The sequence below is a fragment of the Equus quagga genome, chromosome 15, assembly GCF_021613505.1.
Source record: "Equus quagga isolate Etosha38 chromosome 15, UCLA_HA_Equagga_1.0, whole genome shotgun sequence".
Taxonomy (NCBI): Eukaryota; Metazoa; Chordata; class Mammalia; order Perissodactyla; family Equidae; genus Equus; species Equus quagga.
The window spans coordinates 47232248-47253900 of record NC_060281.1 but is presented as its reverse complement, the minus strand read 5'-3'; the positions used below and the strand labels follow the sequence as shown (position 1 = coordinate 47253900).

General features: G+C 40.2%; 1 protein-coding gene across 4 annotated transcripts in view; it reads left to right on the top strand.

Annotated features, from left to right (window-relative positions):
* CAP2 (cyclase associated actin cytoskeleton regulatory protein 2) overlaps positions 1-21653 on the top strand; it is a 131710-nt gene that overhangs the window by 45172 nt on the left and 64885 nt on the right. For all 4 annotated transcript variants that reach the window (XM_046638691.1, XM_046638690.1, XM_046638689.1 and 1 more), the window contains one exon: positions 9451-9528. In XM_046638691.1, coding sequence (XP_046494647.1) covers positions 9451-9528 — 78 coding nt within the window. The remainder of the gene's footprint in view (positions 1-9450; positions 9529-21653) is intronic.

Genomic DNA, 21653 nt, shown 5'->3' with positions numbered 1-21653 from the left:
GCTGTCTCCAAGAACAGAGAGACAGGCAAATACAGGGAGTTGTGGCTTACACATGAGGGAAACTGCCAGGAGAACCAGGACTTGAGGAGGAAAGCCTGAACTATAATTGATGACTTATGGGAGGCTCCACTCTGAGAGTTAAGAGCTCCAGGGGACCCTTCATAGGGGGCCCCCACAGTATTGTTAGATTTACCTCCAAGAGCTCGACCAGGTTCCCATAGTAAATATTAGAGAAAAATCTCCTCAGGCTTCTGGCAGGGGGAGAGGAAGAGGAACCATTTTGAAGTAAGCCAGACCACTCTGATCTTTACAAGGCCTGCCCTCAAGGGGAAGTAGTTAATCACAACCTAACCTGGTAGGGTATTATCAGAGCATATCTGACCTGGGGAAGGGAAATACTCAACTCTAACTGGTTCTAGTCATCCACGTGGGAAAGGGAAATAGCCAAGTCCAGCCCACCTAGCTGTCCTATCCCACATAAGGGAGAAGAAAAAAGTGAGACACACTTGTGAACTTCACATTCCAGTGGCAGAGGCTCACTAAAAGACTGAGCCCTAATCACAGTATTAAAGTACACTTCCCCTCTCCTCACACCTCACTACCACATTACTAAGTTCTATTTACAGCAGTTCCTTTTACCCAGTACCTCGTGTTTGGCTATCAAGAAAAAATTACATGGCATACCAAAAGACAAAAGAAAATAGAATTTGAAGAGCCAAAACAAGCATCAGAGCCAGACATGTCAGAGATGTTAGGATTATCAAAATGGGAATTTAAAACAACTATGGTTAATATGCTAGGGGAAATAATGGATAAAGTAGACAGCATGCAAGAACAGATGGGCGGTATAAGCAAAGCCGTGGAAATCCTAAGAAACAACCAAAAAGACATGCTAGAGATAAAAAGCACTGTAACAGAAATGAAGAATGCCTTTGATGGGTTTATTAGTAGACTGGACACTGAGGAAAGAATCTCTGAGCTAGAGGATATATCAATAGAATCTTCAAAAACTGAAAAAGAGACCAAAGACTTAAAAAAAAAAACAAGAACAGAATATCCATGGTCTGTGGGACAACTACAAAAGGCATAACATACACATAACAGGAATACTAGAAGGAGGAGAAAGAGAGAAAGGAACAGAGGAAGTATTTGAAACAATAATGATTGAGAATTTCCCCCAAATTAGTGTCACACATCAAACCACAGATCCAGGAAGCTCAGAGAACACCAAGCAGGACAAGTGCCAAAAAAGAAAACTACATTTCAGCCTATCACTTTCAAATTAGAGAAAATCAAAGATAAAGAAAAAATCCTGAAAGAAGCCAGAGGAAAAGAAACCTTATCTATAGAGAAACAAAGATAAGAATTACATGCAACTTCTCCTCAGAAACCATGCAAGCAAGAAAAGAGTGGAGTGAAATATTTAAAATGGTGAGAGAAAAATACTACAAACCTAGAATTCTGTACCTTTCAAGATAATCCCTTAAAGGTGAAGGAGAAATACTTTCTCAGAGAAAAATTGAGGGAATTTGTTGCCAGTAGATCTTTTTTGCACGTAATGTTAAAACAAGTTCTTTAGAGCCAGCCCTGATGGCTTAATGGGTAAAGTCCAGCACACTCCGCTTGGGCAGCCTGAGTTCATTTCCTGGGCTTGGAACCGCACCACTCCTCTGTCACTAGCCATGCTGTGGTGGCAGCTCACATAGAAGAACTAGAAGGACTTACAGCTAGAATATACAGCTATACACTGGGGCTTTGGGGTGGGAAAAAGAAAAAAACAGGAAGATTGGCAACACATGTTAGCTCAGGGCAAATCTTTCCCAGGGGGAAAAAAACAAGTTCTTTAGAGAGATGGAATATAATATAGCTCAGAAACTTGGTTGTATATAAAGAAAGGAAGAGCACCAAAGAAGGAAAAAGTGAAGGTAAATAAAAACTTATTTTTCATATTCTTAATTGATCTGACATAATTTGTTCAAAATACTAATAGCAACAATGTATTCAAATATGTATGTTTATTTATATATCTTATGTATATAGATATTTATGCTTACATATAAGTGAAACCAATGACAGCAATGATACAAGGGATGGGAAGAAAGAATTAAAATTATTTTGCCATTATGAGGTATTCACACTGCTCTGAAGTAGTAGTGTTATTTGAAGTGGACTTGGTTTAGTTGTAAATGTATATTACAACCTCTGGGGCAACCACTTAGAAAAGTAAAAAAAGAATATAATTGATATACTGAGAAAGAAGACAAAATGGAATCATATAAAATGTTCGATTAAAACCACAAAAGCCAGAAAAAGAAGAGAAGACAAAAATGGGAACAAATAACAAGGGCAACAAATAGAAAACAGTAATGAATATGGTAGGTATTAATCCAGTTACATTAATAATCACTTTGAATGTCAAAGTCTAAACGTACTAAAAAAGAAAGAGATTGTCAGAGTGGATCAAAAAAACGTGACCCAACTATATACTGCCTACAAGAAACCCATTTTAAATATAAAGAGACATATATATTTAAAGTAAATGGATGCAGGAAAATATACCATGCTAACACTAATCCAAAGAAAGCAGGAGCAGCTATATTAATTTTAGACAGAACAAGTTTCCAAGTAAGGACAGCTATCAGGGATTAAGAAGGGTGTTGCATAATAATAAAGGAGTCAATTCTCCAAGAAGACATAACAATTCCTAATATGTGTGCACCCAACAACAGACCATCAGAGTGGTTGAACTGCAAGAGAAATAGATGAATCCACTACCGTAGTTGGAGGCTTTAACACCTCTCTCTCTTAAATAGACAGATCCAGTAATCTGAAAATCAGTAAGGATGAGTTGAACTCAATAACACCATCAATCAACTGGATATAATGTACATCTATAAACTACTTTATCCAACAACAGCAGAATACACATTCTTCTCAAGCTCACGTGGAACATTCACCAAGATGGATCACATGCTGGTACAGAAAACCCACCTTAGCAAATTTAAAAGAATAGAAATCATGCTATATGTGCTCTCAGACCACATTGGAATTAAACTAGAAATCAATAACTGAAGGGTAACTGGAAAATCCCAAAATGCATGGAGATTAAACAAAACACTTGTAAATGACACATGGGTCAAAGAAGAAATCTAAAGAGAAATTTAAAAATATTTTGAACTAAATGAAAATGACAACATAAGATCAAAATTTGGGGGATGCAGTCAAAGCAGTGCTTAGAGGGAAATTTATAGCATTGAATGACTATATTAGAAAAGAAGAAAGATCTGAAATCAATAATCTAAGTTTCCACTTTAGGGAATTAGAAAAAGAAAAGAAATAATAAGAATTAGAGCAAAAATCAGTGAAATTGAAAACAAGAAATCAATAGAGAAAATCAATGAAACCAAAAGCAGTTGCTTTGAAAGATGAATAAAATCAATAAGCCTCTAGCCATGCTAAATATGAAAAAAAGAGACAGAACACAAATTACTAATATCAGAAACAAAAGAGGGGACATCATTACAGATCCCATGGAAACTAGAAGGATAATAAAGGAATACTATAAGCAATTCTATGCCCATAAATTTGATAACCTAGATAAAATGGACTAATTCTTTGAAAGACACATCTGCCAAAACTCACAGAAGAAGAAATAGACAGCCTGAATATATCTATTAAAGAAATTGAATCAATAATTAATAACATTCCAAAAATAGAAAACACTAGGCCTAGATGGGTTCACTGCTGAATTCTTCCACAAATTTAAGGAAGAAATTATACTAATTCTCTACAATCTCTTTCAGAGGATGGAAGCAGAGGGAATACTTTCTAACTCATTCTATGTGTCCAACATTACCCTAATACCAAAATAAGACAAAGACATTATAAGAAAAGAAAACTACAGACTAATATCTCTCATGAACATAAATTCAAAAATCCTCAAAATATTAGCAAATTGAATCCAAAAGGTATAAAAAGAATTCTAACCACGATAAAGTGGGATTTATTCCAGGTATTCAAGGCTGATTTAACATTCAAAAGTCAATTAATGTATTGTATCACATCAGCAGACTGAAAAAGAAAAATCACGTGATCATATCAATAGATGCAGAAGAAGGATTTGACAAAATACAACACCTATGTATGAGGAAAAAACTCTCAGTAAACTAGGACTTGAGAGTAACTTTCTCAACTTGGTAAAGACTATCTATAAGGAACCTATAGCTAACATCATACTTAATGGTGAGAAACTCAAAGCTTTCCCACTAAATCAGGTACAAGACAAGGATGTTCCCTTTCACCACTCCTTTTCATCATGGTACTAGAAGTCCTTGCTAATGCAATAAGGTAAGAAAAGAAAAGAAAAAGTATATAGATTTGGAAGGAAGACATAAAACTATCTTTGCAGATGACATGATCACCTACCTAGAAAATCTGAAAGACAAAATACTTCCTGGACCTAATAAGTGATTATAGCAAATAGCATCAGTGTCACCTAAGAATTTATTAGAAATGTAAATTCTTGGGCCCACCAAAATCTGTTGAATCTGAAATCCTGGGCATGGGACTCAACTGGGACTCAGTCTGTTTTACCAAACACTCCAGGTGACTATAATGCACACTCAAGTTTGAGAACCGCTGGTGTACCCCTTCTTTCTGGTTCTTAATATGTCAACACAGATGCCTTTTATAATCTGACTCATACAGTCAGTGCTTATGTTCATGGCTACAAAATTAGGCATCTTCAGTCTTGTTTTAAACAAAATCAAGTTGTAGGTGAAATGTGTTTTTGGCATCCTGTCACCTTTTTTTTTGTCAGCCCATTCTCCTGTCTTGCTTTCATCTATCAGATCCCTTTTTACATCTTCATTGGCTGAAACTCAGGGGACTTCTCCTTTACGGTAGAGTAGAGGCCCCTAAAGAATAAAATCTAAAAATGCAATATCTCTAATTATGAAATATATGACATTGGCAGACTAATTGGGAAGGTATGTGGGGAAAGCATTGACAGTGACTTTCCCAGAGCTCACAAATTGCATCCGACGAGCAGATGCCCATCTTCCTGTCCTTAGTCAGAGGAAGAGGAGCCCCTTCCCTCGGCTGTCTGGTTCTCAAGAAGAGGGCTGATGTAGTTTTGGAAGATCTGGAAGTGCCTTCAGCACAGGCACTCTGGCTGGATGCTTTTTGCATCTCTTCCTGGTCTCGCCTGTGCCTTTTCCCCGAGTTGTGCCTGTTCATTTTGCCATCCACATGGTACTTTGCGGCCTGTAGCTTTCCCAGTGAAACAATGCAAAGCTTTGATGAGTGTTCAGAGATCAATTGGGCTTCCCCAGGGAGCCAGCTCTCCTGCCAGGGGATTAGATGGAAATAAGTCATATTTAGCTGGTGTCTGCTTGCTTTAAACTGATTACTGAAATTCATTCTCCTACTCTGTCCCTGAGGACCACAGAATGAGACAGTCCACCAACCTATCTGCCTAAGAGCTGCAGTTGCCTAAGTGATTATTGATGGAGTTCAGACAAAACAAAATGCACAGCTTTCACTCTTACTCAGACTCTCTCTTTCATCCCTGCACACACGTGTTCACAGGTGGATAGATGCCCATGTTTACCCACAAAGGTCACTGAGGCTCTCTGAGCCCTGCACATGTGTGATGGACAAACTCAGCAAAAACCCTCAATTATTTGTCGTTACTGAAAATCCCTACGTTTGGCTTTTTCTTTCACCATGTTTTGAACTGCCTGAGTGAGCCAAATTCTCCCTTTCAAGTTGTCAGAACTCAGCAAGTTCAGTAAAATTGCTCCTAAATAGGATGCTGTCTGGTGGAGGGGATTCATGGAACTTTCCAGAAGTATGAAGCAGGTGGATCGGAATATCTCAAAGGTGTGATGAAAATCTTTTGAAATGTGGACTGATGAGGTTAAAAATGAATGTGGTTTAGAGTCTGCTAATGATGCCCAGAGTTCCAGGGAGCTGGAAGAAGCACACAGCTGACTCCTCAGAAAGATTTTCCTACATAAGCAAAATGAAGGGAAGAGTTGAAGCACACGTCTAGGTATTCAGCTATTCTCCACTCCAACCTCCACACCTATTGTTGAGTGAAAGGCCATTTGGGGGAAGAGACTAATTAATGAAATTGGCCATCTTCGCTAATCAGACCCGCCAGAAAATTGCTCTATTAGCAACAGGCTAAATGTTGTAACTAGGGAAAGTAAGAAAGGCTAATGATAGCATTCATCTTGGGATAACTACAAAAATATTGTTAATGCCACCTCTGAGCTGCAATGTTAACTACAGAAGTCAGGCGAACCCGAATTTACTGTTCCCACAGCAACTACAATTTAGATGACTCTGCAAGGCTCGTCACAGATGAGGACGATACCTCTGTATTCCTGTTGCTAGGAGAAGTGCAGTTCTTTTATTTATATCCAGGCTGTGGAAAGTTGTCTCATAGTCTTCTTTTTGGAAATGTCATCATTAGAGACTGACAAAATTCCTTCTGAACCATTGAAAATACGCATTTCGATATATGGATACACATTCATGCAGCTTAGAGCTTCACATTCATAGGGTCATAATGGCCTCCAGGACTATAAAATTTGAACATCCTGTATCCTCCTCAAGGAATATCAAAAATTTGAGATTTGAGCAATATAATCTCAGCAATCAGGCTACTGGGACAAAGAGAAGAGGAGACGGTGTACTCCAAAAAGAAAAATACACCCTCATTTAAACATTCATGAGACTTAATCTCTTACAGTGTTGATGATTGAATTTTTGATTTTAAATATAAATAGCCTACAAATCTTGGTTTGATTTCAAGCATTTTCTTCTCAGTAAGGAAAAAAAATCCTTGGATAAGAAATAATGAGAAAAGTTAGAAACAGGATTAAGGTGTTCATTTCAGTAAGTATTTGGAAAATTCGTCAGATACCAAAACGTGATAATGAAGTGGAATGACAAAAACTAGTCCCTTCCCAGTTAGTTAACACATTTACCATTTTAGCCCAGAAAATTGTCTGCTATTGACACTGGGATGAAGTTAACCTAATCCTGGTATTGCTGTTTTAAGTTACCCGTGTTTGAAAATGTATTAAGCTGGTTCTTACCTGTCTATTAGAGAAGTTAGTCATCCAGGATGGCAGAGAGATAGAAACTGCCCCCAAACAGATGTGAAGATAACAAGGAGGAGACGAAAGATGAAATCGCTAGTGTAAAAGAATATACAAAAGAATATAAATTTATGACCAAATAAAATTGAATCAGAATTTTTCCCTCTGTACAAATAAGCCAAAAAAAAAAAGGTGAAAAAAAATTCACTGATAGTAACTAAACAAAAAGCTATAACCTAAAGCAATACATTTCAGTAACTGAACACTGAGCAGCTTTTGGTTCCTAACTTTGCTTGTATTCCCCACCCCCTTAAAGATATACCATAAAAGAAATGAAATTAGGAGAGGGAAATATGAAACAGGAAAAAGAAACCATGGGGCTGCTTCCATCTGTAGAGGTAAAGGCTTCATGTCTGGGTTCTGAATTGGAGAAATGATCTGAAATCTGAGGCGACCCTCCATCAGAATGGTCTGTGTTCCAAGTAGATGGAGTGAATTCTGGTTTAGGATATTTAACATTCCCAGAAGAATGAATAGCACCCAAATTCTCATAAAGACTGGACATCACCTCAGCTGAGCTCTTCCTTTCCCTATCTTCTGGTTCTGTCAGCCCTTCGAAGAGTAGACAGAATGCAAAGCAATTAGCTCTCAAACTGTTGCTTGAAAGGGAAAATTAACTGATGTCCAATATGGTGGCAAAAAGCTCAAGAAATCACCCACATGGCAGCTACAAATAGTGTGTGAGAAAGGAAAATAACATGCAAAAGGAAAGACATTGACTAGCCCTCAAAGAGAATAAAACTTAAAGAACAGAAACAGATTCCTCACAATGGCTTACTAAGAATATAATTTATACTCTTAAAACTTAGTAAGAATATTGGGGCTGGCCCCATGGCACAGCGGTTAAATTTGCACATTCCACTTCGGCGGCCAGGGGTTCGTGGTTTCGGATCCCGGGTGCAGACCTACACATCGCTTGTCAAGCCATGCTGTGGTAGGTGTCCCACATATAAAGTAGAGGGAGATGGGGATGAATGTTAGCTCAGGGCCAGTCTTCCTCAGCAAAAAAGAGGAGGATTGGTAGCAGATGTTAGCTGAGGGCCAATCTTCCTCAAAAAAATAAAATAAAAATAAATAAATAAAAATTAAAGAATTAGTGAATTAGTTAAGAGCAGGTAGAGGGTGAGGATAAGAGAATACGATGCCACGTGTTTGAAGATGTTCCCACCTGTACAGCTCCTGTTTGGTAGGTTGAATCCAAGTGGCACTGAAATCTCTTCCAGATCCATCTTAATGATAATTGTAGAAGCCACTGGCTCTTGGTGAGGATATCTTTATGGGGATGGCTTAAGGGACAATTCTCTTTCCACCAGAAGGTATGGGACAAATTTGAGCACATCATGAAAGAGGACAGGAAAGACACCATTTAAAAACAACTGCACTTTATGGTGCAAACATTTTTTAACCATTTTATTGAGATATAATTCACATATCATAACATTCACTCTTTGTTGTGTGTATGTAAGGAAGATTGGCCCTGAGCTGACAACTGTTGCCAATCTTCCTCTTTTTGCTTGAGGAAGATTGTTGCTGAGCTCACATCTGTGCCAGTCTTCCTCTATTTTTGTATGTGGAACGCCACCACAGCATGGCTTGATGAGCAGTGCATACATCTGTGCCCGGGATCCGAACCTGCAAACCCCAGACCGCCAAAGCAGAGCACGCAAACTTAACCGCTGTGCTACTGGGCTGGCCCCAACATTCACTTTTGTAAAGTGTACAATTCGGTGGTTGTTAGTATATTTGGCAAGTCGTGTAACAATTACCGCCGTCTAATTCCAGACCATTTTCATCACCCCTAAAAGAAACCTCCTACCCATTAGCCATCACTCCCCATTCCACCCTCCCACCACTAGTGCCTGGCAACCACTAATCTACTTTCTGCTCTGTAGATTTGCTTATTCTGGACATTTCATATCAATGGAATCATGCCAATGTGGTCTTTTTTGATTGGTTTCATTCACTCGGCATAATGTTTTCAAGGTTCACCCATGTGATAGCATGCATCAGCACTTCATTTCTTTTTAATGCTGAATAATATTCCTTTACATGGCTATATCACATTTCATTTATCCATCCATCACCTAGTGGACATTCTAGTTGTTTCCTTATCTCAGCTGTTATGAATAATGCTACTGTGAACAAATTTATAAGTTTTTTTATGGACCTATGTTTTCATTTTTCTTGGGTATATACCTAGAGGTGGAAATGCTGGTGGTGGTAACTCTTTGTTTAGGAGCTCAGACATTTAAATTTCCCTCTTCCTCTTTGTTCCCAGGCAGAAATGGTGCATAGTGCTTTCCAGGCCCAGCGGGCTTTCCTTCTGATGGCCTCTCAGTACCAACAACCCCAAGAGGTAAGAGTGTGTCCTGAGAGAGGGGCTGCCTAGGGAATGGGTGATGTGAGACAGAAAACAAGGAGGCAACAGACCAGCTACTGTGACAGACATCCTGAAAATGAGATTTTAGCATGTGTAGGTTCTGTCTCAGATCCAGATCATAGTGTGGAATGTTTCTTCTGTCTTCATACTCTTATTATGACTGAATTCATACTGTAACAGTTGACTTCACCAGTTTAAAAGGTCAATATATTTATGTCATCCGTAGCTTTTCCTTTCTATTAGTCTCACAACTGTTTTATAATCAAGGAAGTGTTTACTACTGATTTTTAGTTCATATTTTGTGCTGCTTTGTTATCAAAAACTGTTCACATCTGTCATCATGTATAAATTCTGTGTATGAATTTGATAGCTCCTATTTCTTAAACACTGTAGCTAGGCTAAGTCAGTGCTTCTTAAAAGTACTGTGTATATGGACCATTTAGGGAGCTTCAGTGCATTTTCTGATCCATTGGGCCAGGAATACGGCCCGAGATCTGCTTTTTAATAAGTTCATATGCATGCTGATGATTCTCATTCTCAAAACACCAAAACTGGAGAGAATCTTTTGACTCTATTCGTACTTAGGCATGTTCTACTTCTCTTTTCTCTGCCACCATGAATATGGATTAACTTTTCTTAGGTTTAAGATATTTAGAGATTTTGGTGCTAAGTGCACCGATGTTACCAGTAGAATGATTTTAACAACTTTGAACCTACCATAACATTGCTGTATGAGGCCCAGAGTAAACTTCAAAATAGAAAGGAATAAAAATAGGGGCTGGCCCGGTGGCGCAGTGGTTAAGTTCACACGTTCTGCTTCTCGGTGGCCCGGGGTTTGCAGATTCGGATCCCAGGTGCGGACATGGCACCGCTTGGCAAAAACCATGTTGTGGTAGGCATCCCACGTATAAAGTAGAGGAAGATGGGCATGGATGTTAGCTCAGGGCCAGTCTTCCTCAGCAAAAACAGGAGGATTGGCAGTAGTTAGCTCAAGGCTAATCTTCCTCAGGAAAAAAAAAATTAATAATAGCGGATATTAAGAGCAAAGTGGTGATTGGCAGGGGTCCTTCTGATTGCCAAGCCACTGTAAATTTCTCACTCTCTAAACCCAGGCCCCACCACCAGCAGCCCAAACCACTGACATTGTATCAGGCACATAACTCTGCTCCCTCTATCAAGGGTGCATAAGAACAACGTTTTAACTGTGCTAATTATGTAATAAATGAAGTTATTCATTAAAAAGTAGAACTACAACCAGCATACCTTGTTAATAAGAAAAAAATAAGAATTGTTCTCTTGACTAAATACTCTGTATCTGAAGTCTGTTAACAACCATATAAATATAAAAAATAATTAAATATTCATTATAACACAATAGCTTAAATTTAATAGCTCATTTTGAATTCTAAAACAAACTCCTGAAGTTGAGAAGTTGAACTGAGGGGCTGACCCTGTGGCATAGTGATTAAGTTCAGCCCACTCTGCTTTGGTGGCCTGTGTTTGCAGGTTCAGATCCTGGGTGAAGACCTATACCACCCGTCAACCATGCTGTGGCAGCATCTTACATACGAAATAGAGGAAATTGGCACAGGTGTTAGCTCAGGGCTAATCTTCATCAGGAAAAAAAAGAAAAGAAAATCTGAGAATCCTGAGAAACTAGGACTTTGACTTTCAGGGGATGAAGCTCAGCTCTATAAAGGGCCAAGACCTGAGACCCCAGACCCTCCTTGGAACAGTGGTTCCCAGCCCTGCCTGTTTAGAGAAATCACCCAGAAAATTTTTTAAAATAGCAGTGCCTGTATCTCACTCCAAGAGGTTCTGGTTTAATTGGTCTGAGGAGTAGTCTTGGCCTTGAGGGTTTTACGGGCTCATCAGGTGATTCTAACTTGCAGACAGAGCTGCCACCCCGACCCTGGATGGATGCATCACTTCCCTCTTGTGAAGTGAGGAGTTAGCACACAGCCTAGGCAGCAGCTTTGTAGGGATGGAAATATTCTATGTTCCGCTGTGGATGCATTTTCCTCCTTGGCCTTCTCAATCTCCTCTTTGTTTCCCTTTACAAAAGAGAACACTGAGGCTAGGAAATCGCGGTGTGATACATACTAGAAACAGCCTTAGCCTGGCTTTTCTGTGGTTGAGGTGGGAGGAGAGGTGACTTCAATGCATCATAGAGAGTCTCAGATGAAGGGAAGAACCATGACTTTCCTGGCTCATGCCCTGCTCGATCCCTTCTTTAAGCACAGAACAAGAGGCCTCTCCATTGGCCTTGCACAGAAAAGTCAACTCACTAAATCTTAGATGAAGAAGTGAACTAGGGAACAGATGAATGAAGGCACTGGGACCATGGCATTCCAAAATGAGCCATGGTCAGGGATCATGTGTGGCTTAGCATGTGGCTGTGGAGATTCCTGGGTATAGTATCTGTAGTTTCCACTTTCTCTACTGCATTCTTGAGAAAAGGGAGAGGAATGGTTTCAGGGGACTTGTACTCAGGAAGGGCACGTGCTGGAAAGGTTCCCTGTAGCGTTTGGCACGGTGCTCCAGATAAGGGAGGCAAATGCAAAGCGATTTTTGATGACCACCTCCCTTTCTGTCCCCTCCATCTTTGCCCAGAAGCACCTAGTACTTCCACTCAATAGGAAAGCAGATTTGGTGAAAATAGTCCATGATGAGGCCTTGATTTTCCTGTGAACATTCTAGAAGATGCATCATAAAGAAGATTATCATATAGCAAGTTGTATTTTCTCATAGGAACAATGTTATTACTGTCCACGTCTTCTCTTCTTGCAGGAGAATTTAACTCCTGTAATTTCAGTTCTCAGTGATATATGGCAGTGGTTCTCAAACTTTAGTGTGTGTGAGAAGCACCTGCAGGGTTGTTAAGACAAGATTGCTGGGCCTCACAGAGTTTCCAGTTCACTAAGTACTGGTCGAGGCCCCAGAATCTGCATTTCTGAAAGGTTCCCGTGTGACGATGCTGCTACCTGTCCAGGGACCAACCTGACTTCAAGAATCGGTGGTGTATGGATTGCTCTCCTATTTACACCTGTGGCTCAAATTGATTTCAGATGCTTCTGACTTTCATTCCCAGCTGCCTCTAGACCAGTGCCTCTCAAACTCTAATCTTCATTTGAATCACCTGGAGGTCTTGTTAAAGTGCAGCATCTGGGTTGGTAAATCTCGGGGGAGGCCCAAGAATCTGTAGTTCTAACAAGCTGCCAGTGCTGCTGATTCTGCTAGTCTGTTTCAACACTTTGACCAGCAAAACTTTAGGTGTCACCGCCTGAAATCCCTACAAGCACAAAATCCCTTAGTAGTCAAATACCAAACTCATGTTCTTTTCTCCTGACGTTTCGATATCAAAGCAGGCTGTGTTATGCTGCAGTAACAAACATCTCCTAAGTGTTAGTGACATAACAGCAGTCTGTTTCTTGCTACTATGTGCCTGTTACAGGGTGGCTTACTTTCTAGTGGATGAGTTATTAAATAATCACCCAGATAATTATTTACTTAAAGTAATTATTCATACAATTATTTACTTAGAGTTGTAACAGGGCTCTGAGAGGAAAGGGTAGAGAATGAATCTTCAATAGGAGTTTCGGGCGTTGGGAAGGGAAGATATTTTAGGGCAGAGAACCTTCCAGGCGGTGCCTGCAATCCCGTTGATGAAGGTCACTACTTAGACTGCAGAAGCATAAGGCAAGGCCAAACCAACATTAGGGGTCACTTGTGGCCTGAGGATTGTATACGCTAGATACCCAAGATGGGGTGTGAACACCCTGGCTGGGTGGAAGCTGGCAACCTCCTAGAACACAGAAGAAGAACACTGATAAAATGCTGGAACCCACAGCAATGCAAGCTTGCAATTAACGTTAGCAAATATTTATCAAGTGCTTGCTGTGAACCAGGCTCTGGAAAAACCCCTATCAGATGGGCAGGGCTTGGGGACCGGCATATGTGGAATATCCGATGGGAAGGGACCTTAGAAATCATCTCGTGCAGCACTCACAATGCAAAGGTGAGCCAGGAGAGGTTCAGAGGGAGGGTAACTGTTTTGCTCATGAGTGCCAATGCTGATAAACTGCTCCCAGATAACTCTGATCCCCAGAAATCTCAGCCTACATGCTTCACCATTGCACAGCCGCCTCCAGTGGTCTGCGCTGTTGCTTTAAGCCAGAGTGCCAGCCTTCAAAGAGATTAAGTTTACTAGGGGGTGACCATCAAACAATTAAAATATTTTGTATTTACCAATTGTAAGCAAACTGCCAATCAATCAAGGTAGACCTTTAGTGGTACCAAAATTCGGAGCAGTAGGGACCTTGTAGACAAAGGGGATGAGGAAAGGTCTCGTAGAGGAAATCAAAGAACAATACAAGAGTAGTAATACAACTGCTTCTTAATAATATTAATATTACAGTAATATTAATATTAATAAAGTGGTGGATTTGTTTAGCACAAATTCAAAAAAACGTTCCTGGGTTAAATATGTTTGGGAAAATTCCATACTCTGTTCAGTGAAGAAATGTGTTAAACATTATTAAACCCACATTTCCCCAAACTTATTTGACCATGGAGGCTTTTCATAGAGGGACGTCTATTTCATGTCCTGCAGAAGGCTGGTGCCCCGTTTGCAGAATGTCGATGTGTGCATTTCTTTTAAGTTGTTCTAAATGCTTGATGGTCGTTGCTTTAGGTGAATTCTATTAGCAGGGGTTCTGTGGTAGACAGAGTTCCAAGATTGACCTCAGGATTCCCACCACCTAATGGACACACCCAGTATAATCTGCTCCCCCTTAGGGGAAGCATGACCTGAGAATTATGGGATATCATTCCTTTGATTAGGTTTATGAGCAGGGTGTGGGTTGGTCACTCCAGTGATCAAGTTGTGTCATATATGACTGTCACAGTGGCTGGAGAGAGTTTCTCCTGCTGGCCTTGAAGATGTCAGCCACCACATTGTGAAAGGGCAGCCTCTAGAAGCTGAGAGGGATCCCCTGCCAACAGCCAGCAATAAAACAAGGATCTCAGTCCTACAGCTGCAGAGAACCGAATTCTGCCAACAACTACGTGAGCCTTGAAGGGGACCCTGAGCTCCAGATGGAAATATAGCCATGTGGATACCTTGATTTCAGCCCTTTGAGACCCTGAGCAGAGAACATAGCTTTGCCTTGCCCAGATTTCTGACCTACAGAAACTGTGAGGTGATAAATGGATATTGTTTTAAGCCACTAAATTTCTGGTAATTTATGCAGCAATAGAAAACTAATACAGATTGCCTCTTTTCCCTTCTCCTTGCCAGACTCTAAAACAATTAATTGGGTTTTTTAATAAGGCCATAAGCCACAGACCAAAATTTCGAGCCACCCTGCCATTTGCTTTCTCTCCCCTGCTCCCCAGTTCCTCCCCCATCCCAATCACGGCATCTGTCCTGGGAGAGGCAGGATAAGAGCTTCATCTACAGCCCTGATTGGCAATGATGACATCCAATTTCAAATTTCCTTTCTCATTTTGGACCAAGAAACATGGTTTTTATATTCTCTAATATAAGGGCTTTTTTTTTTTTTTTTGAGGAAGATTAGCCCTGAGCTAACTACTGCCAGTCCTCCTCTTTTTTGCTGAGGAAGACTGGCCCTGAGCTAACATCTGTGCCCATCTTCCTCTATTTTATATGTGGGACGCCTGCCACAGCATGGCGTGCCGAGCAGTGCCATGTCCGCACCCGGGATCCGAACCTGTGAACCCCAGGCCACCAAGAAGCAGAATGTGCGCACTTAACTGCTGCGCCACCGGGCTGGCCCCAGGGCTTTCAAATTTTTTAACCATGACCGTAGAACAAAATATATTTTATTTTACCACCCAGTTTTATGAAACAACAGTTATCCTTACCATATGTACTGCATTCTGGTATTTTTCTTCTAGTCCATTTTATTGCTCTGCTCTTTTCTTCTTTTTTTAAGGCTGATCATGACCCACTGAATCAATTTCTTGATGTACTAATGGGTCATCACACCTTGCACTTTGAAAGCACCGTTCTCACTGAAGTGGAACATGACAGTGAATGCTTATGACATAGAACAAGTTATAAAACATGTGCAGAACATCTCATGCTTTTCTTCTCTCCCCTTGTTGTAATTTATAAAAATAATCTTTGGGGAAAAATATGGCTCAGGGGGCTGGCCAGGCAGTACAGCAGTGAAGTTCACACACTCCACTTTGGTGGCCTGGGGTTCTCTGGTTTGGATCCTGGGTGTGGACCTGTGCATCACTTGTCAAGCCGTGCTGTGGCAGGTGTCCCACACATAAAGTAGAGGAAGATGGGCATGGACGTTAGCTCAGGGCCAATCTTCCTCAGCAAAAAGAAGAAGATTGGTGGCAGATGTTAGCTCAGGTCTAATCTTCCTCAAAAAAACCCCACGGCCTAGTTCTTTCAGTATCATTGTTTAAGAATTTTGGTGATAATTTAACAAGCCCACCTTTTCCCAGTTGATGGAAGGATTCTCATTATGGAAAATGGCCAAAAAGTCCCTATTCTGTAAGTGCAGAATTTTTCAAGGGACCCTGGCACACTCAACTATTCATTTATTTTTACAACAGGTGAGTATAGAGAAAATCTGTTATTTCTAATTGACACGCATGCAAATGAAATGCAGTGACACATGAATGACCTGGCCACCACGCAATCTAGACCTGGACCTGTTCCTTTACTGATCATTCATAGCCCTTTTCACAGACACTACACATAATAAGAGCCATACCACACAGTCTTTCATAGGAGTTATATGTCAAAATAAAACTGTAGGAAGTGTTTAGTTGGATAGAGAGAGGTGAAACAAGTGTTTTGGGCATTGAGACATCTCACATCACCTGAGAGAGATGTGAAACATAATCTTTAACCATCTCCACCATGGGTGACCCCAAAACTCTGGCCTGAGCTGAACACGTAACCTCCAGTAGACCAGTGCCTCTGAAGCCCTGGATGGGCACCACTTCCAAGGAGGCTATCCCCAGGGGGCTCCCAGGGGGTCTCCCACCCAGGCCTCACGACCTGTAGCCCTGGTTAGCGTGTAGGCCGACGGGAAGCAGAGCTACCGTGAAGATCACACCTGTTGTGCCATCACCACAGCAGGCTTTCTCATTCCCTCCCACCCACACTTGCCATATTTTCCCCAGCATTTCTTCTGCTGCTCAGACCTGACAAGGAAATGGTATGCATATGTTTGCATGGAATTAATGTGTATTGTTACACAGAGGAAAAAAATTAACCCCAAGTTTCCAACTTCAGGGAAGATGATTATGGTCTTTGACTGTGGATTTTATGCTATTAGGATGACTAGGAAGTCTGAGTTTTTTCATTCCTCCAAAAGTGACAAAGAGAGCTTCTTCTACTCTCCCTCTCCTTTTCTGTCTTGATTTGGACTTGCGCTTAAATGGGAAATAGTGCTGTCCTGTGCATAGAGCAGAATCGAAAACTGATTCTTTGTCCTTTCATTGTTTACACAGTCTGAAAAATTAGAAAGGGAAGGAAGATGAGAGACTCCTTCTGGCCATTCCTCCATCTCTGAGTGAATAGGCACACGAGCACAGTGCTATGCTCAAAGCGCTCAGTGGATTTTCTAATGCATGGAGCAGGAATCTACTTTGTTAACAATTTGTTATTCTTAAACTAAGCAAGAAAGCCCAGAGATAGTCACTTTAGGACTTTAGCTAATTACTTGGCGCATTGATAGATCCACATTACTAGTGGGCCTAAATATGTTTGAGATTTTTGTAAACATATTAATTTGTGAGGGCGATCAGATGTGTAGAAACTTTGGACTTGAGCCTACCTGGATTTGAATCCCAGATCTTCTACTCATTAACTCTGCTAATCTAAATGCGAGAAAAGCCAATTCATCTGTGTCTCCTAAATTTGAGAATCTTCTATCTTTTTCTGGGTGACTACTGGCAGATTAATCTGGTAAAGGTCACAATACTTTCCACTGAGCCACAATAACCAAGCCAACTTCTCAAGTTACCCATTTGAGGGAAGGAAGTTAAATTCTCACAAGCCCGTGTTTCCTTATCTTCAAAATGAGGATAATAGTTCTTACCTCACAGGAACTATTGTTCCCAGGTTCCTATGTGAGGACTGAATGAGAAAAAGCATGCAAGAGTCAGTGACTGAGTAGAAGTGTTCAGCTTTAGTCAGAATAGTCCAAATCCTTTAGGCTTAATAAAATAAAATAATAAAAAAAAATAGTCCTAAATCTTAAAGGCTTAACACAGTGGAAATTTTTTCTTGCTCACATAAGGTCTGCTCTGGTGTTTTTGGTTGATGGTCTTCTATATGATCATTCAGAGACCCACTCCATCTTGCGGCCCTTCTCTCCTCTAGGTCCTCAGCCACTGAATTAGGAAAGAGAATGCAGGATCATTCCTGGGAAAGCTTTATGGGCCAGACCCGGAAGTGGCATATGTCACCTCTGCCTTCATTCAGTCCCAAGGCCGTTCCTAGCAGCAAGATGGGCAGGGGAATTTAACCAGCCTGTGTGTCTGGAATGAAGAAGTCATAGATTTGGTGAGCAGCTAGCCAGTCTGCCAAAGTGGGTAACTTGGTTTGGCTAAAGTGAGGTCTATCTCAGTGGAAATATATTATCTTTCTAAATACTCACCTGGGTTTTTCAAGTTAATCCCCCATTAGCCATCCAGAGAAAACATTCAAATCTAACAGTTGAATGTGTTTTTATTGCACTTGGGTATATTTAGAGAGGTATACATAGAGATATATTTATACAAATATCTCAAAATTTCTTTTAATTAGAGTGAATTCATCCTTTTTTGCCTCTCTAATGTTTTACCAAAACTATAAGGTGTCAAATTATTGTCCAGGATTTTAAAATGTCAAATAAAATGGTCATGTGACTTTGATCTCAGAGCACGCCTTGGGTAAACTAGGTGGTGTTAGTGGCAGGTCTGGAAATTGTAAAGGAAAACAAATGAACGAAGCCAAACTCCCACGTGTTCCTTAAGTTCATGCCCAGAAAATGTCACCACGTTGCTCAATCAGAGCTGCTGAATCTTCTTGAAAGATTTGGCCATGATTAGTGCTGCTAAGTTCTGTTGTTAGGAGGCATATGACAGATAATGTAATGAAGTCAGGTAATTCTGGCCCTAATGTAAAATGAAATGCCTACTTTAAAATATTGCTGTAAAGCCTTTTTTCTTAATATGAAGGCATCAAGAAAATATTCTGTTGAGTAACTGCCGTTAACTATATGTGCTAAGCAAGTATTTTTAATCCATTTTTAAATATAGAATTCTACATTTATCTTGAAAATAGAAAAAAAACCCTACAAGAAATAAAAGGTAAAACATTTTCACCCTGTGTATCATACTCAGTTATGTTTTCATTAAGTAGAAGTATTTCCCAGTGGTCTGGGTTGACAGAGTTTCAGGAAGGAATAGCGCTTTAGAATCTAACTAGTGGCTCACTCTGTGGACTTTTCCAAATTAATTCTATATTCTCAGTTCATAAATATGCATAAGTTTCTGCTCCTACTGATATTGCTAAATGGGTTGCTTCTCTGCAGCAGCTACTCAAAAGCCCCCAAAGGCAATAGGTGCCTTTAATTTCTAGGGAAGAGTACAGGCTTAAGCCCAACTCTTATATCTGCTGAAATACAGTCTATGAAGAGCAGGTGAAAACTGAGTGCTTACTGATACCTACAGGATCACTTTTTGTAACTAGCCAGTTTCTGAGTAGCAATTCCTGTTGTAGGTGGAGAAGTGAGGCAAAAAGAAGCCTTTGATTTTCATGTGAGCCTTTCCGTAGTAATTACACCCTGGCTAGCATGTGAAGGCTGGACATCGACCTGGTTAATGAAGAATAAAGCTCCAGAGAAGGAAGGAGAGGAAGAGGTTTGTGTGATACCAGCAGGGTCTGCTTGAGTTGACAGCCTGAAGCTACCCAGTCAGGGCTGAATCCCGACAGGAAAGCTAATCGTTAGTTTATCAGGATACGGGGAGGAGGCTAATCAGAAAGGAGAGTAATTCTGTCATTCTTCAGCCCAGACTGTTTGCTTTAGCACCATAAAGCTGTGAATGAGCCTGCGAGCTATGCCCATGGGTTAGTAGCTTTATAGGTATTTAGAAACCCAGGACTATGGAGGCAGAAAGGATTTGCTAAGATCCTGTTCTGTTGGACATCACTCATGGTGACTTTTTTTTTTTAATCTGATAAAGCACATTAGCTCATCTCTCTTTGTGTAAGACATGAATTAGATAATGAATGGCTGCCCAAAGGAAGTGAGGTGGTTATCACACACAGGGGATTTGAGAGATTATCTGAGGGGTAAAGGTTAATAAAGAAGGATAATATCTTTTGTTTTATCAACTATTTCATACTAAGTTTGTTACCATTCCAGACTGCCTCGATGGCAAATTCTGCATAAAGGCTAGAACTATGTATATGGCCAGGGAATTTTCATCCTCCATTTAGTCAAATGTTAAGATCACTTTGTATTTTTAATAAAATAATTATCAACTATTTATCATTCTCTACTGTGAAGCTAAATGTTTGCTTGCTAGCCACCATAAATCTGATATAAAAAAATTGGAAGGCTTGCAAGTTTTTCTCTTACGGCCTGCATCAAAAATTAATTTTAAAAGAGGTCAATGAGTTGTTCAACAAATCTTTTTAAAAGCCAAACGTATTCTGGCCGTCAGATTTGCTACTTGCTCATCATTTCAGCAGCTTTAACTTGGGTCCTCTTTGCAGGACATAACTTCTATCATCTGTGCAAAGCTGTATATGCGAAAATAGCAGACCGGGAGAAGGTAATTCCAGCTGGCATTCCAGGCTGGATCCGCCGTCATAAATTACTAAGCAGAGGGCATGGACCGTTACTTTTTATGGTCATGTTCTATATTTGTATGTGCTGGGGGACGAATCACATGACAAAACCATCATTTGATCTTAGTGTTTATGTGCACCAACTAGTGAGGGCTCGATTTAAGCTTCACTGTGCAGCACTTTTAATTTGTATATTTAGCCCTTAATTGAAAATGCAGACACTTCCTTAAGTACTAAAATTACAGATAATCCAGAATAAATTTTGCATAATTGTTTTTAGGAGAAGACAAGCTACTGTATATCCTAAGTAATTGAAATGTACTGTGCCTTCCAGAGATTTTAAAACACAAATTTTGAACATGAGCAAGTCAGCATTGCCAGAATAATAAAGACCCCGATTCACCATTATACACTTTCTAGCTCCTCTCCTAATCTGAACAAGAGAGCCTCTTACTGATGGCAGTTTATTTTAAAGGAAATACGTTTCCCAAACTCATTGAGAGAAGAAAATATGCACAAGCTTTTTTTCTTCTATTTTCCACATCGCGTCCCTCAGTGTGGCTTAATATTTGTTTCTAGTGGCAAACACCTAGAGAATGTGCTTCTTTGATGATTACGTCTTTTCGTAAACCTAAACAGAGAAAAAATGTTCTTGCCAGGTTTTGGGAGATTAGCTGCTGTGAGGACTAGTGTTTCCATATCTGGAGTTGCTCATTAGATAAATCTGCTTGTAAGTAGTTGCTTCAAATCTTTGTTAGACCCTGTTCACCTTACATCCTCCAGCCCGCTTTCATTTCTTCTACTCCATTAATTTATTTCTTGGGGCTTTTTTTTTTAACCAAATCATTTACTGGATGCCTACTATAGAGCTGCCATAGCATTTGGTACTTCTACATCTATCATTATCTCATTTGTGTGAGAACATACTTTGGAAAAATAGGGTCTGAGTGATGTTCTTTGTCATGATTCATATATCCCTGTGCTTTGCACTTAGCTGTTACCATCCTTCTGCCTCCAACACAACCACCATTCAAACCTGCCTACCCACTCTCCTCTATTAAGGAACATATTCCCTGCTTTCTGATGGTCTCTTTGCAGCTCTGACTGTCCTCAGCACTTATATAGTAGTTTCCGTCAAAGCACCAGTAACTTGTTTGTGTTATTTTAGAAACATTCCACTGTTAATTTTTTGTACATATTTTCCATCCCTTCAAAAAGATTCTAAAAGCTTCGAGGATCTTTCTAGTTGATGCGTCTTTGCTTTTGTGAG